This window comes from Aplidium turbinatum, chromosome 12, assembly GCF_918807975.1.
Source record: "Aplidium turbinatum chromosome 12, kaAplTurb1.1, whole genome shotgun sequence".
Lineage (NCBI taxonomy): Eukaryota > Metazoa > Chordata > Ascidiacea > Aplousobranchia > Polyclinidae > Aplidium > Aplidium turbinatum.
In genome coordinates, this window is record NC_137483.1 from 9,508,393 (window position 1) to 9,519,842 (window position 11,450).

General features: G+C 35.9%; 2 protein-coding genes across 2 annotated transcripts; both read right to left on the reverse strand.

The window, feature by feature from the left end:
* Positions 1-211: 211 nt before the first annotated feature.
* On the reverse strand, positions 212-2,315 carry LOC145780571 (troponin C-like). Its single transcript, XM_082592197.1, has 3 exons — positions 2,174-2,315; positions 1,285-1,607; positions 212-388 (listed from the first exon to the last, which is right to left on the reverse strand). Exons 1-3 carry the CDS (start codon positions 2,313-2,315, stop codon positions 212-214), a joined length of 642 nt encoding a protein of 213 aa, XP_082448323.1.
* A 4,467-nt stretch (positions 2,316-6,782) lies between these two features.
* Positions 6,783-8,346, reverse strand: LOC145780488 (uncharacterized). Its single transcript, XM_082592100.1, has 2 exons — positions 8,239-8,346; positions 6,783-7,523 (listed from the first exon to the last, which is right to left on the reverse strand). The coding sequence occupies exons 1-2, from the start codon at positions 8,269-8,271 to the stop codon at positions 7,344-7,346; spliced, it is 213 nt and encodes a 70-aa protein (XP_082448226.1). The 5' UTR covers positions 8,272-8,346; the 3' UTR covers positions 6,783-7,343.
* Between the last annotated feature and the right edge of the window lie 3,104 nt (positions 8,347-11,450).

Here is an 11,450-nt window from a genome sequence, read left to right on the forward strand (position 1 = left end):
ACCTACTAAAGGTAACGTAATGCTGATTTGTAAGCTACAATTTTATATGCTTTGCAACAGCCTTGTAAAATGTTATTTTTACATTATACTTTTTCAACGATTTTAAATGCAAAACAACAAAAAATAGTTGGAATAAAACAAATGACAAAATATATATTTTTCACAATTAGTTGTTTTATACAAAAAGTTTGAAAAATTGTTCACAATTATATTAGTCTTGAAAAATCAAGCAAATAAATTCGTTGTAACAAATTCGGTCAACCCCATTTGCAAACACTTCTTCCAGCATTTCAGTAATACAATTTTCATCTTGTTTTTGAACGAAAGGAGTCAAAACTTTTTCCAAACTTTGCTTTCCAATAAATCCTTGCCCTTCTGGATCAAAAACCTAAAATAAGTGTTAAAAATTACAACCTAAATTAAAATAACCTTATTTTTTTTGTTCCCATTGCGGTAACATACAACTGCCACACTGCAAATCAACATGTACAACAAAACAAAATGCTTGAGGAAGCAAAAGGTAGAAGGTTGCTCAAGCGCTTTCATTAGTCGACCACGCAGTCGGCAATCCTTGTTGTTCACATATAAAAACTCTATTTCCACGCATTGAGGCAAATTACTTTGCAATGTTTACTATCAAAGACCGAAATTTTGTCATGGCAAAAGTGGATCTAAAGTACGATAACCGAGAAGATCAAACGTTGAACAGCTTCAAGAACAATGTGAGGCACGGTCCATAGATATTTAAAAACAGTATTTCTATTGTGAGTTTGGAGTTCTGTTCATCGGGAAGTTTTGGCTCGTGTTTGTGTTCAGGATTAACTGGGATTTCACTTCATCTTCGCCTTCGTCCGCCCCGTTAGCTCAGTGGTTACTCGCCAACACTTCAACAATCGGAAAACTTCACTCTGCCAATCTCGGTAACCGGCCCTGCGTCAAGAGTTTCTACAAGTATGCGAAACTACCAGGAATAACTTATCAAGGCTTTGTCAGTCCGAGGAGAAAGATTCAAAACCAAACCAAACCATCTTCAGTCAGGTATTTGGGGATTTGCCAAATCGATATTGACTAACTTGCAATAACCTAAAGCAAATCAGATATGTCAAATATGTCAAACTTCAAATTTATAACAGTAAGTTATAAATTAGATCGCCTGATGTTATTCCAAACAAGCACGTAATGAAAGCATTACAGCAAGTTTGCTAGGCAGAGTTTTTTGGCCCAAAATAACTTTACGTTTCATGTAGCTTATAACCTACTTGATAAATTTTCGCTTTTACTTACTGTAAGTATTGGTTGTAAGTCATCTCCATGCATCTGCATAAGTGTTTTCAGCATTTCATCTGCCATGTAATTAAATTCTTGCGGCTTCAAACCTTGTTTGCCAGTGACATCAAACTGACCGATAATTTCATTCAGTTCTTTAAGACTTGGTTTCATATTCAAGATATTTGAAATCCTGACGAAATCTTTTGAACTGACAAATCCTTTACCATCGCAGTCAAAAAAATCGAAAATGTTTTGCGTGGATTCATCTTTAGATCTTAAAGAGTTGCCGATTGCATTCCTTGTTATAGCAGTTGCTGGATTCAATTTGAAGACATGACCTGTACCAAAAGTACAAAAAATCAATTTGATAGCAAACGCGTTAAAAAAGTTGTCCACTGAAAAAAATTGGTGAGACATCTCACTTTTATCAAAGCAGGACCAAAATGTTATATACCGAGGTAAAATTAGGATAAATTATAACTTATAAAAAGTGAATCCAAAACTGCATCAAAAAGATCAAAAAGAAATATAAGTATGTGGGACTGAGGAAGCCAAAAGAATTCGCTACATTTTGCCACTCACCTCAAGTGACGCTTCTGCTGTAAAACATATTTCTCGCTAATAGTAAAACTAACATTAATAAGCATTAATGGTAAAATCACTTTAAGCCTATATTAGAATTAGATTTAATTTTTTTACAATAATTTAGTAGCTTTTTGTTGTCGCATTTTTAATTAATAATTATAAAGTAATTTAATTGTCTTCGTATGCAGTGCCAGATTATGGGTATTGTAGGCTTGAAGCTCAAATCGCTTGTGCACCTATTTTACACGTGTAAAAACTTGTAAGACCTATATTTTCTGTTTTGGCTCGCAATGGGAGTACTAAACTATTTCAACTAAACCTCGAGCAGCTATCAGGCCGCTATCATGGGACCGACTGCGGCCACAGGTTTGGTAATTGATTCGAGCTACGGATACGACTATTATGATGCTTTCACCTAAAGGATTACTATAAGCACTGCTTGCAATTTCTCCCAACATCATATTTTACAATAGGCTTGCTGGCGTTTACATTTTTTTTTATTTATTTTGTTGTTTTTACAAAAATTGATAGACCAAATTTATATCGCAACATGTTATATTCCTGAGGTCTTATTAGCTTCTGTCTAGGTCAGCGATTCTAAACCTTTTGCCTTGTCGGCACCACCTTGAAATTATCAATCAATTCTCGCACCCCCTCCTAGGATTGGCTGAAAAGTAATAGTCGCCTTACAGTTCGAAATTTTTGTTGAAACCTAATAAAACAACTTTCCTTCTTACGTCATATTATAACAAACCTTGATAATTCAGGATCTCCGCACCGCCTAGGCACAGGTCTCGCAACCCCTTAGTGGTGCGTGCACCCTTGGTTAAGAACCCCTGGTCTAGGTGAATTAAACTATTGCCACTCAGTCAGTTGCAAGAGCAAAAGACTCTCAGTGCAGAGGTTGTAGTCAGTTTAGTGCAGTAAGCGTTGATGTATTTACAAGTTTCTGTTAAAAGTTGGTTTTGTTTCTGTACTTTTATCGTACCGTAACAGCTTTGTTTGTTTGCATTCTGACAAAAAATGCATTGCATTGGTAGGCCTGGCTGTGTATCAACAGTACATCAAGCGATGATGTATTTACACGATCCGTTTATACTTTTCGATTTCATTTTGGTGAAATGTGATAGAAAAGTTGTGCAGGTTACGGGTGTATAGTTAAACAAAAAAACAAAAAAAAACAACCCTGTTTCGACGCGTCATTATAAGAGTCGCAATAATAGCCCGCCAACGCCCAAAAAGTTGTAAAAAGTGCCAACTAATTGTTCCATCAACGTGATGTCAATCATTCAATAAGTTTGAAACTTCATAGTTAGACTTTTCAAGGTCTATGTCTACTTTGAAACTTTGTTATGTGGTAACTTGGTCTAGGTAGTTTTGTTGGGCGTGCCAAACTTAAATTTCCTTATGCACACAGACTTTAGGTCTCCATCATATACACCTCTTAAAGACTTAATTAAATCATTGTGGTTTTACTACCTGTTCCTTTTATTTGTTTTGTTCCAGTACTTTCATTGTACCGTAACAGCTTTGTTTGTATAGCTCAGTTGGTTAGCGCGGGACCTCTGGAACGAAGAAGGTTCAAGATCAAGCGGTGCTGGTGGATGGAATAGTTCTCCGGCAATAAGACTTCAACAATCGGAAATTGCACTCTGCCAATCTCGGTGACCTGGCCTGCGTCAGATTCAAAGCCGCTACAAGTATGCGGAACTTCCCGGATTAAGCTCTGCAAGAAGCTTTTCCAGTCCGAGGATAAAGATTCAATCAATCTCAATCTCAATCAATCTTAAACGTCGCGTCTAATGTGAACAGATAAGTCTATAGTTTGACAAAAGGATCCATCGTCCACGTTTCGTAAAGTTAAACCAAGAGGCTATAGTGTGGACAAGCAAAACAAATTAATTGCATCGACCAGCTTTCAATAACCGCTTAGTTAATTTCAGCCGAATTTCAGCCAAATAATGTCACAGGCAACATATAGCCTACATAATAATTAGGGATCATGGTTTAGAAGTTAAATTACTGATATGCAGTGAATAAAAAGTCAAAAATTTCAATCAAAAAAATATTTTAAAGTTTTTACTTGGACAGATTGTATTATTTTTATACGGTAATGCTGACCTCCACAGACTACTACAGGGCTGTGAAATCAAGCCAGAATTACCTCACTCAGAATCCAAAATCGTCAAAAGATTGACTCTTTAGGCTACGACAAATACCGTAGGTCTTTTTGTATTTTCTGCCCATACTCTACTACTTTTTGCCTACTACTAGTCTTACATACAGTAATAACAAAAGAACAAAAAGGCGAATAAGCAGCGTTACAGCCTACTTAAGTAAACAATTTTTTTTTGCCAAACGAAGGCTACCCACTACCCAGTTACCAATTCGTTCTCTTTTCCTTTTGTTTAGCTTCCGTTTCGTCTTTTTCCATATAGTGAAGAGATGACAGTCAACGAAACGGAAAAAACTCATAACACAAAAGTTAACTCTCAATTATATACTGAAAGCTATGCAAAAATATATGTAATATACGGTAAATATTCTTTTGAATAGTGGCACTAACCTTTAAAAGATTTCAACTTGTTTTTGCTTTAAATGTCAATATCTGTAATGTATTCCTAAAAGCTTACCGTACATAACACCACTAGCATTATTCACAAGAGGTTAATTTTCTTCTTGTACAACTTGTGTGAGGTCATGAGCAAAAACACCAATATAATAATAATAGTAATTATGTTATGGTTTTATCTATTTTCGCTTTACATCAGCCATGGCCACCTAAAGATACGGCCTGATTTGTCACATTTTGCAGAAATTTCCAGGTTTTTCTAACTTTGGGCGAACGTTTAAATAAATTTTTCTAAAAATTAGATTTTTACGCTTTCTTTATTCTTTTCCCCAGATGACACAATAGGTTTTAACATCCTCACACGTTGAAAAACAAAGAAAAGTTGATTTTGTAGATTTTAGTCAGACTGTTCATTTTCAATAACAGTCTGATTTTGCGTTTTTCAACTTACTTTTTCTCGTTTGCTATTGCTTCCCCAAGGCAACAAAAAAGTTTTTTGTCATTAGGAAACCACAAAAAGTAAAAACATCTCAAAAAATTTCAGTCAAGCACTAGCAGTAGCTGTAATTAAAATCTGCAACATGTGACAAATCAGGCCGCATCTCCAGGTGGCCATGCATCAGCTAAGACCTTTTAACGACAGGGCTCGTTTTTGGTTTTATGTCAGGTTTAACTTTTTAAGATATCATCACATGGTTACCCGACTTATTCTCACTGCGTTATGCAAGAAAGAACACAATCAGTACTGTTTTTAAAGTCGTCGGTTTGACCAGACCTCGAGCACCAATATAAAGACTTCTATCAATAGACTAAGTACGCATTAGTTGGCCACAAACCAAGTATTTGAGAGCTTTCTTTAGTTTGTTCCAGTATCAGATGATTTCTGGGTGTAAAAATAATAAAGTATTTTTATGCAGCGCTATATCTATCACAAATATTCGTCGCTCTCAGCGCTATACAAGGCAGAAAGTTCCATATAGTTCAGAACAGCATTGAAGAGGCGTGCATTAGTCCTTTAATAAATCTATTCCGCCCCCTTAACTCAATGTTAAGCGCCCAAAATCAAGATCAAGCGGCGCTGGTTCGGCTTTAGGGGAGGCATCGCCTTCAGCACTGCTCTCCATTCAACTGCTCGATGGAATGATGCTCCGGCAACAACTATCAAAATCTTCACTCTGTCAATCTCGCTAACCACCCTGCGTCAATAGTTCAAAGCCTCCAGTCTACAAGTAAGCAAAACGGCCAAGGATAATCTATCAAAGGCTTTGTCAGGCCGAGGACAAAGATTTAAAACCGACCAACCAACTTCTTCAGTCCGTCGTCCAAGTGAAAACAAGACTGAATGTGCACACGAAGGTTGAATTTGTCGCTTTTCCATCCACTCAATTAAATGACCTGAACATTAGCCCAGATAATAGACATAACTCTGCATCTGATAAACGATACTAAAATTTACAAGCTGCTTTTTGATCATCTTGCGCATGTAACTTAGGTTCGTCGCGTTAAACCTCCCAAATCTGAATATGAAACGTATGCACAACCACTGCAGAATATGCACTGTTCTGCAAATGCGGCGCTGACAATGTCGTCTTTATTAAGTAGGCTACCTCATCCACAACGCACACTAAACAGAGTTAGCCTACTACCAGGAATAAATCTGAGATCTTCCAGCACAAGAGCCGAAGGGCGAAACCACTTGCTGGTTACCGTACTGATCTGCAGTTGGTGTCACTTATCCAAACTGAACACATTGTTACGTACAAAAAAAGAAAAAGCCTAGATATGGCAAAACCGTTGATTGATTAGGATACAAAATGCAATAACCCAATGTAGCGCATACCTAACATAACCCAGTCGACAAATTAGTTTCTTTTGACATTGATTCGATCTCTGCAGATGTTGAATTACAAGAAGTTGATGATACTGAGGCTCAGATTGCAGGCGATTGACAAATAATTCGCATCTGCTTGTTTTAGGTGATGATGGACCTTTTTTTTAGGCGGTCCATAATCTACATTTTACTCACGATGGTCACGTATCTTTAATTGTTTTGTTATGGGTCAAAATTACTCCAACAGTGTCAGTTCGTTTTCGAAATAGGCCAGTTTCATCACTGATCAAAAACGTAGAATTTGTTCATTTACGTATACTCAGTTAGATACTTTACTACATCACGGTTGGCTGCTTGACTTGAAGACGTTTGACCTTTATTGGTCATTTTGCAGCCCATCAGTTCTTATGACGTTGCTAAAAATGCGTAGGACATCTAAATTTTCACTACTGTCAAATGCTTATTTATACAGTTGTGACGTATTGTACAATATTTGCATTTAATATTACACGCTTATCTGCGGCAAGAAATAAGTTATGTAGCTACTAAGTAAATGACATTACATAACACGATAAAAAAACATACACAAATAGAATAGGGTAATAGCCCATGTCGTTGGCTTATTGTATTTTAAACACAAGCTAGTACAAAAACAGAGGACTAAGAACTTATAGTAAGCATATTGATTTTATTCAAGCACGTTTCATGGTAAATAAGAAGCAAGTACCATGCCATAAACTACAAATCTGAATTTTCACTACTGTCAATGCTTATTTCTACAGTTGTACCGTATTATTTGTACAATATTTTCATTTAATATTACACGCTTATCTGCGGCAAGAAATAAGTTCTGCTGCTACGACTTAAGTGACATTAGAAGACACGATAAAAAATATACATCAAGCAGATAATAGGGCAATAGCCCATGCCGTTCGCATATTATATTTTAGACACAAGCTAGTACAAAAACAAAGGACTAGGAACTTAATAGCATATTAATTTTACTCAAGCAAGTGTCATGGTAATTAAGATGCAGGTACCGGTATCATGCTATAAACTACAACAGCACTTTCTATTGTTAAAAACTCATTTTCGAAAGAGATACAAAATAAACTTGTTGTAATCGACTTGATCATCTCCTTCGTCAAATATTTCCTCCATCATTTCAGCTATCTGTTCGTCACTGACATGCTGCCGCATAAATTGCTTTATTACTTCTTGTACGGTTCGTTTACTAATAAAACCACTTTCCTCGGTATCGAAGACCTGTTATACATAAAACCATGCAACTAATTTATCAACTTCAAGGGTCACTAAACTACGGTCTGAGGGCCATATCGGCCCGGAAAGTCCGTCCATTGAGCCACCTCACTGTGCAAAGAATGGGATATAAGTTAGCACTGTATGAAAATGCTGATTTAAAGTTAAGCTACAAGAAAAAACAGGTGAAATGTTGAAGTAGCTTATTTAGTTTTGCGTATTGCATCCTTATTTTTTATTACAACTTTTTGAAAATTGTTTTATTTCTCGAAGTTTCTTTTTGAAATGTCGTTTTACAAAACAGTGCTCTGTCAATACCACAGGACAAAAGTCAATTCTCCCAACATCAAAAAAGTGCTATCATGGTGACATCGACTTCATTTTGTACGCTGATATAAACTTCTGGCAGTTAAATGTTTTTAAATACTTTAGCTTGTATGCATGTATGATCGGATATAGACTGTCAGCGTAATTATCGGCCGACTAGAAAATATGTGGTGATTAAAGATTTGCAGAAGAATAGATCTATCCAAAAACTGTTTAAACAATGCTTGCTTTAGTAAGAACATGATTCATGGAAACTGATCTCAGCCTCCTGTTTAGCAAGTAGCTTAGAATATTCGCTAATCTTTACCAAAGTTTCAAGAAAAAATATATCAAGTCATGTAAAGCGATAAAGCAGAAGATATGACTTTGAACAATCACAACACAAGTTGCAAACCTTCAGCATTGAAGTCAGATCCTTTTCCTCCATCTCGCTGATTGGCTGAAAAGTCGAATTTACCAACGAGACAAATCTATCGAAATCCAATGTGCCATGTGTATCCAACTCTATCATGATATCGTTGATTTCGTCTGGTGTTGGATGAAATCCAATCAATTCAAACATGGCTGACAAGTCTTTGGAGTTAACACCGCCGCAATCATCCTGATCGAAGAAGTTGAACATCTCTCGAAGACTATCCAACTCATCTTCGCTTCTTGAAGCTCCTTTTAAAAGAGCTAAACAAGAGCGTCGTCGGTTTCTGTCAAACACGGTGTCTTTTTCCTTCTCACTTGACATAGTGAAACATAAGTTATATAGCCTACAACTACAATCTACTATACAATAGATGCAGGTTAGATTTGTATGAGGAGGTACCTTTGCTTTTAGTTAGATAAAAACAATCAATCAATCAATCATAGTCAGCATTAAACTATCGGTTAAGATACTGCACAGTAGGTAATAATTTTGTTAATTTACACTCAGATTTTGAATCACCAATTTCTACAGAAACACACCTCTTCTGTCAGCTACCATATCGATGTTCCAATACACTTTTAAGAATTTAAAAAATTAGAAGGTAAAATTTCGACCATAGCCATCGGATAGGCGTGTGTGCGAAATCAATTTTGTTTAATCTAAATGAGAAGGTCAATTCGAAAAAAGTTTAAAATAAAATGATACGAAAGTTTTCACAAACCCAGCTTGATTTCAAAACAAAACGGAAAGCATTAGCTTACACCTGGGGTTACTTAGAAACGTTTTCCAAATGGAAACAAGACGATATCAAAGCATTTTCTAGTCAAAAAAAAAAGAGGTTAAAATTTTGAAATATTTTTGTTTCAACCAGCCTCAGCATCTGATAGCTCTCCTAGGGCGAATAGTTTATTGCATTGCACAGCGACTTTCAAAACACTGTGTAGCCAAATACCTACATAATAGCTGCTAGCTGTGACTGCAAGCTAGTGAAAGTTATACTTTTGTGCTTAAAGTGAACTGGAAGTCCCCGTTTTTGTCTCAGCCACGATTATGAGTTATTAGGCGATATCAATCCCCAATGCTTCACGAACTACAGCAGCGCTCATCATGCAATCCAATATACGTTTTTTTACGTATAAATTGCACAAACAATGAAAAAATCGTGGTCAACAAGATTTTCAATTCCTGCTGGACCATAGTGGATACTGAGCACTTTAAATAAAGATTGATTATTCTCTGTGCACACGATTGGGTCAGCATAATCGATAAAGGTACACGAGGTATTTAAATGATTTATGATATTTCAATTACGATGGTAACTTTAACAAAATAATAAAGAGCATAAAATGTAGATAAACTAACTCATGTTCAGCAAATGTTTCTAAAACTAGACTGTCTTCATCTTCAGTGCTATAAATGTGACTTTATTCATAAACTGTAGTGGCAAAATCAAAACGTCAACTTTCAAGCAAATCAAAAATGGATTGTCAAAAGTTACAAGCAGCCTGAGTAATGAGTATGTTAATTAGACCTACACTAGCTATTGTTCCAATATTTTTGTTTTCATTGTTGCACAGTTTATTTTAACAATATCCTTTGTTAATCCTCGTTAATTTTTTCATATTAAAAAAAAAATAAAATTTTTTACTCTATTTCTTCAAATAGATTATGCATGCGTGATCATATACATTTTATTTTTGGGGCTATGCATACTAACCTTGAAATAAACAAATAACGTTTCTAAGTTTTTGCAAGCATTTTGAACAATGGCATACTCGAACAAAAGAGAAACACACTTTTTACTAAAAAAATACCACAAAATTTAAATTTTCAACGCTCTAAATTCCAATCAATAACCTTTCAAATAACATGTCATTTTCTACGCAATGTTTGTGTCTGCAATATTGCTGTTCCGATGAATCATTGATTTCAAAGGGAAAATGATTAGCCTACTCTTAAATGACGCCGCAGTATAGGGTGACATTTCAACAGTTTAAGTGTCTAAAGCAGCGATTTAAACCGCATACGGTGCATGAAGTAATGGTAAGCTTGAAATCTGCATTTTACATGACAACAAAAGGCCTATAACAGAAAATATGACTTATTATGACTTTATAACGTCCCACGTCGAGCTCATAACAACGTCCCTTTTTGCTGTTATAAGTTTGGCAACTCTTCGTAACAGCAAATGAAACTGTTTGCGGAAAAAGTTGATAAGTTACATTTTGGCATCTTGAGAAAACAACGTTTGCATTTTTAATTGTATGCTAAAAAATTTATACATTGTATGATTTTACTGAGGGTATGTAAGTTTGATGGAGATTTTTGATACATCCTTAATTTTCCTTACAAAGGCCGAAGAACAAAAATGAGAAATACCATTCAAAGTTTGTCTATAGTTGACTTGAGATAGATTTACCTTTGTGCGATAGCTGTTTAATTGCGACAAGCTATAGTTAATGCTCCAATGTTTGCTTGCCTGCTTATTGACGCCATATGGTTGCACTGGGTTAGGGTTAAAACAACATCTGTTCTGGCAACATACTTTGTACTGACTGCATTCAGGACGTTGCGAACATCCTTTGCATTTTAAAATAACGTTTGGTCTTTTCAGGCTATGAAACAAGAGTATAATCACAATATCAAACTGCTACTTTCTTGAAAGGTTTCTTGGAAGCTGGGTCGTTGAGTGAAACAGTAGAACAGGCTAAATCACAGCACAATGAGAATGGCAGCGAAAAACCTAAAGGTGGTGATGCAGTCAGCTACCATCCAACAGGCCGGATAGTGAATCTAATTTAAATGAGCACCTTCTGACGATCAATTGAGGTTGAAACAGGCTGTAAAGGCTACTTTGATGACTGTTATTCAATTTAAGCTACTTGAATTGGCTCTGCGTTAAATTGCGCCTGGCACTGAGCACTCTATTGTGATATTAATGTCATTTATGGCAAGGGTCTCAAGCTCAAATTACTCTGAGGGCCAAATGAACACTTGTAAATTAACTCGAAGGCCGCAATACTTTTTTTTGCATTGCGGAAAGTTGAGCCTGTCTCCTTTACCCGTTCCGCCATTTTAAACTTTCCACATTTTAAACTTTCCACGATTATCTCATACAGTGAATAGTGAATAAGAGTGAATTTTAATTGTTAATTATTTGAAAGTTCAAAATTGCATCGCCGGTCGCACCA

Excerpts from the sequence above, each read along its gene's own strand:
- LOC145780571 (XM_082592197.1), bottom strand. The coding sequence starts at position 2,315 with ATGATGTTGGGAGAAATTGCAAGCAGTGCTTATAGTAATCCTTTAGGT. Across the intron at positions 1,608-2,173 it reads CGGCCTGATAGCTGCTCGAG|GTCATGTCTTCAAATTGAAT; the intron begins GTTTAGTTGAAA and ends CTTTTGGTACAG. Across the intron at positions 389-1,284 it reads ACTTACAACCAATACTTACA|GTTTTTGATCCAGAAGGGCA; the intron begins GTAAGTAAAAGC and ends CACTTATTTTAG.
- LOC145780488 (XM_082592100.1), bottom strand. The coding sequence starts at position 8,271 with ATGGAGGAAAAGGATCTGACTTCAATGCTGAAG. Across the intron at positions 7,524-8,238 it reads ATCTGACTTCAATGCTGAAG|GTCTTCGATACCGAGGAAAG; the intron begins GTTTGCAACTTG and ends TATGTATAACAG.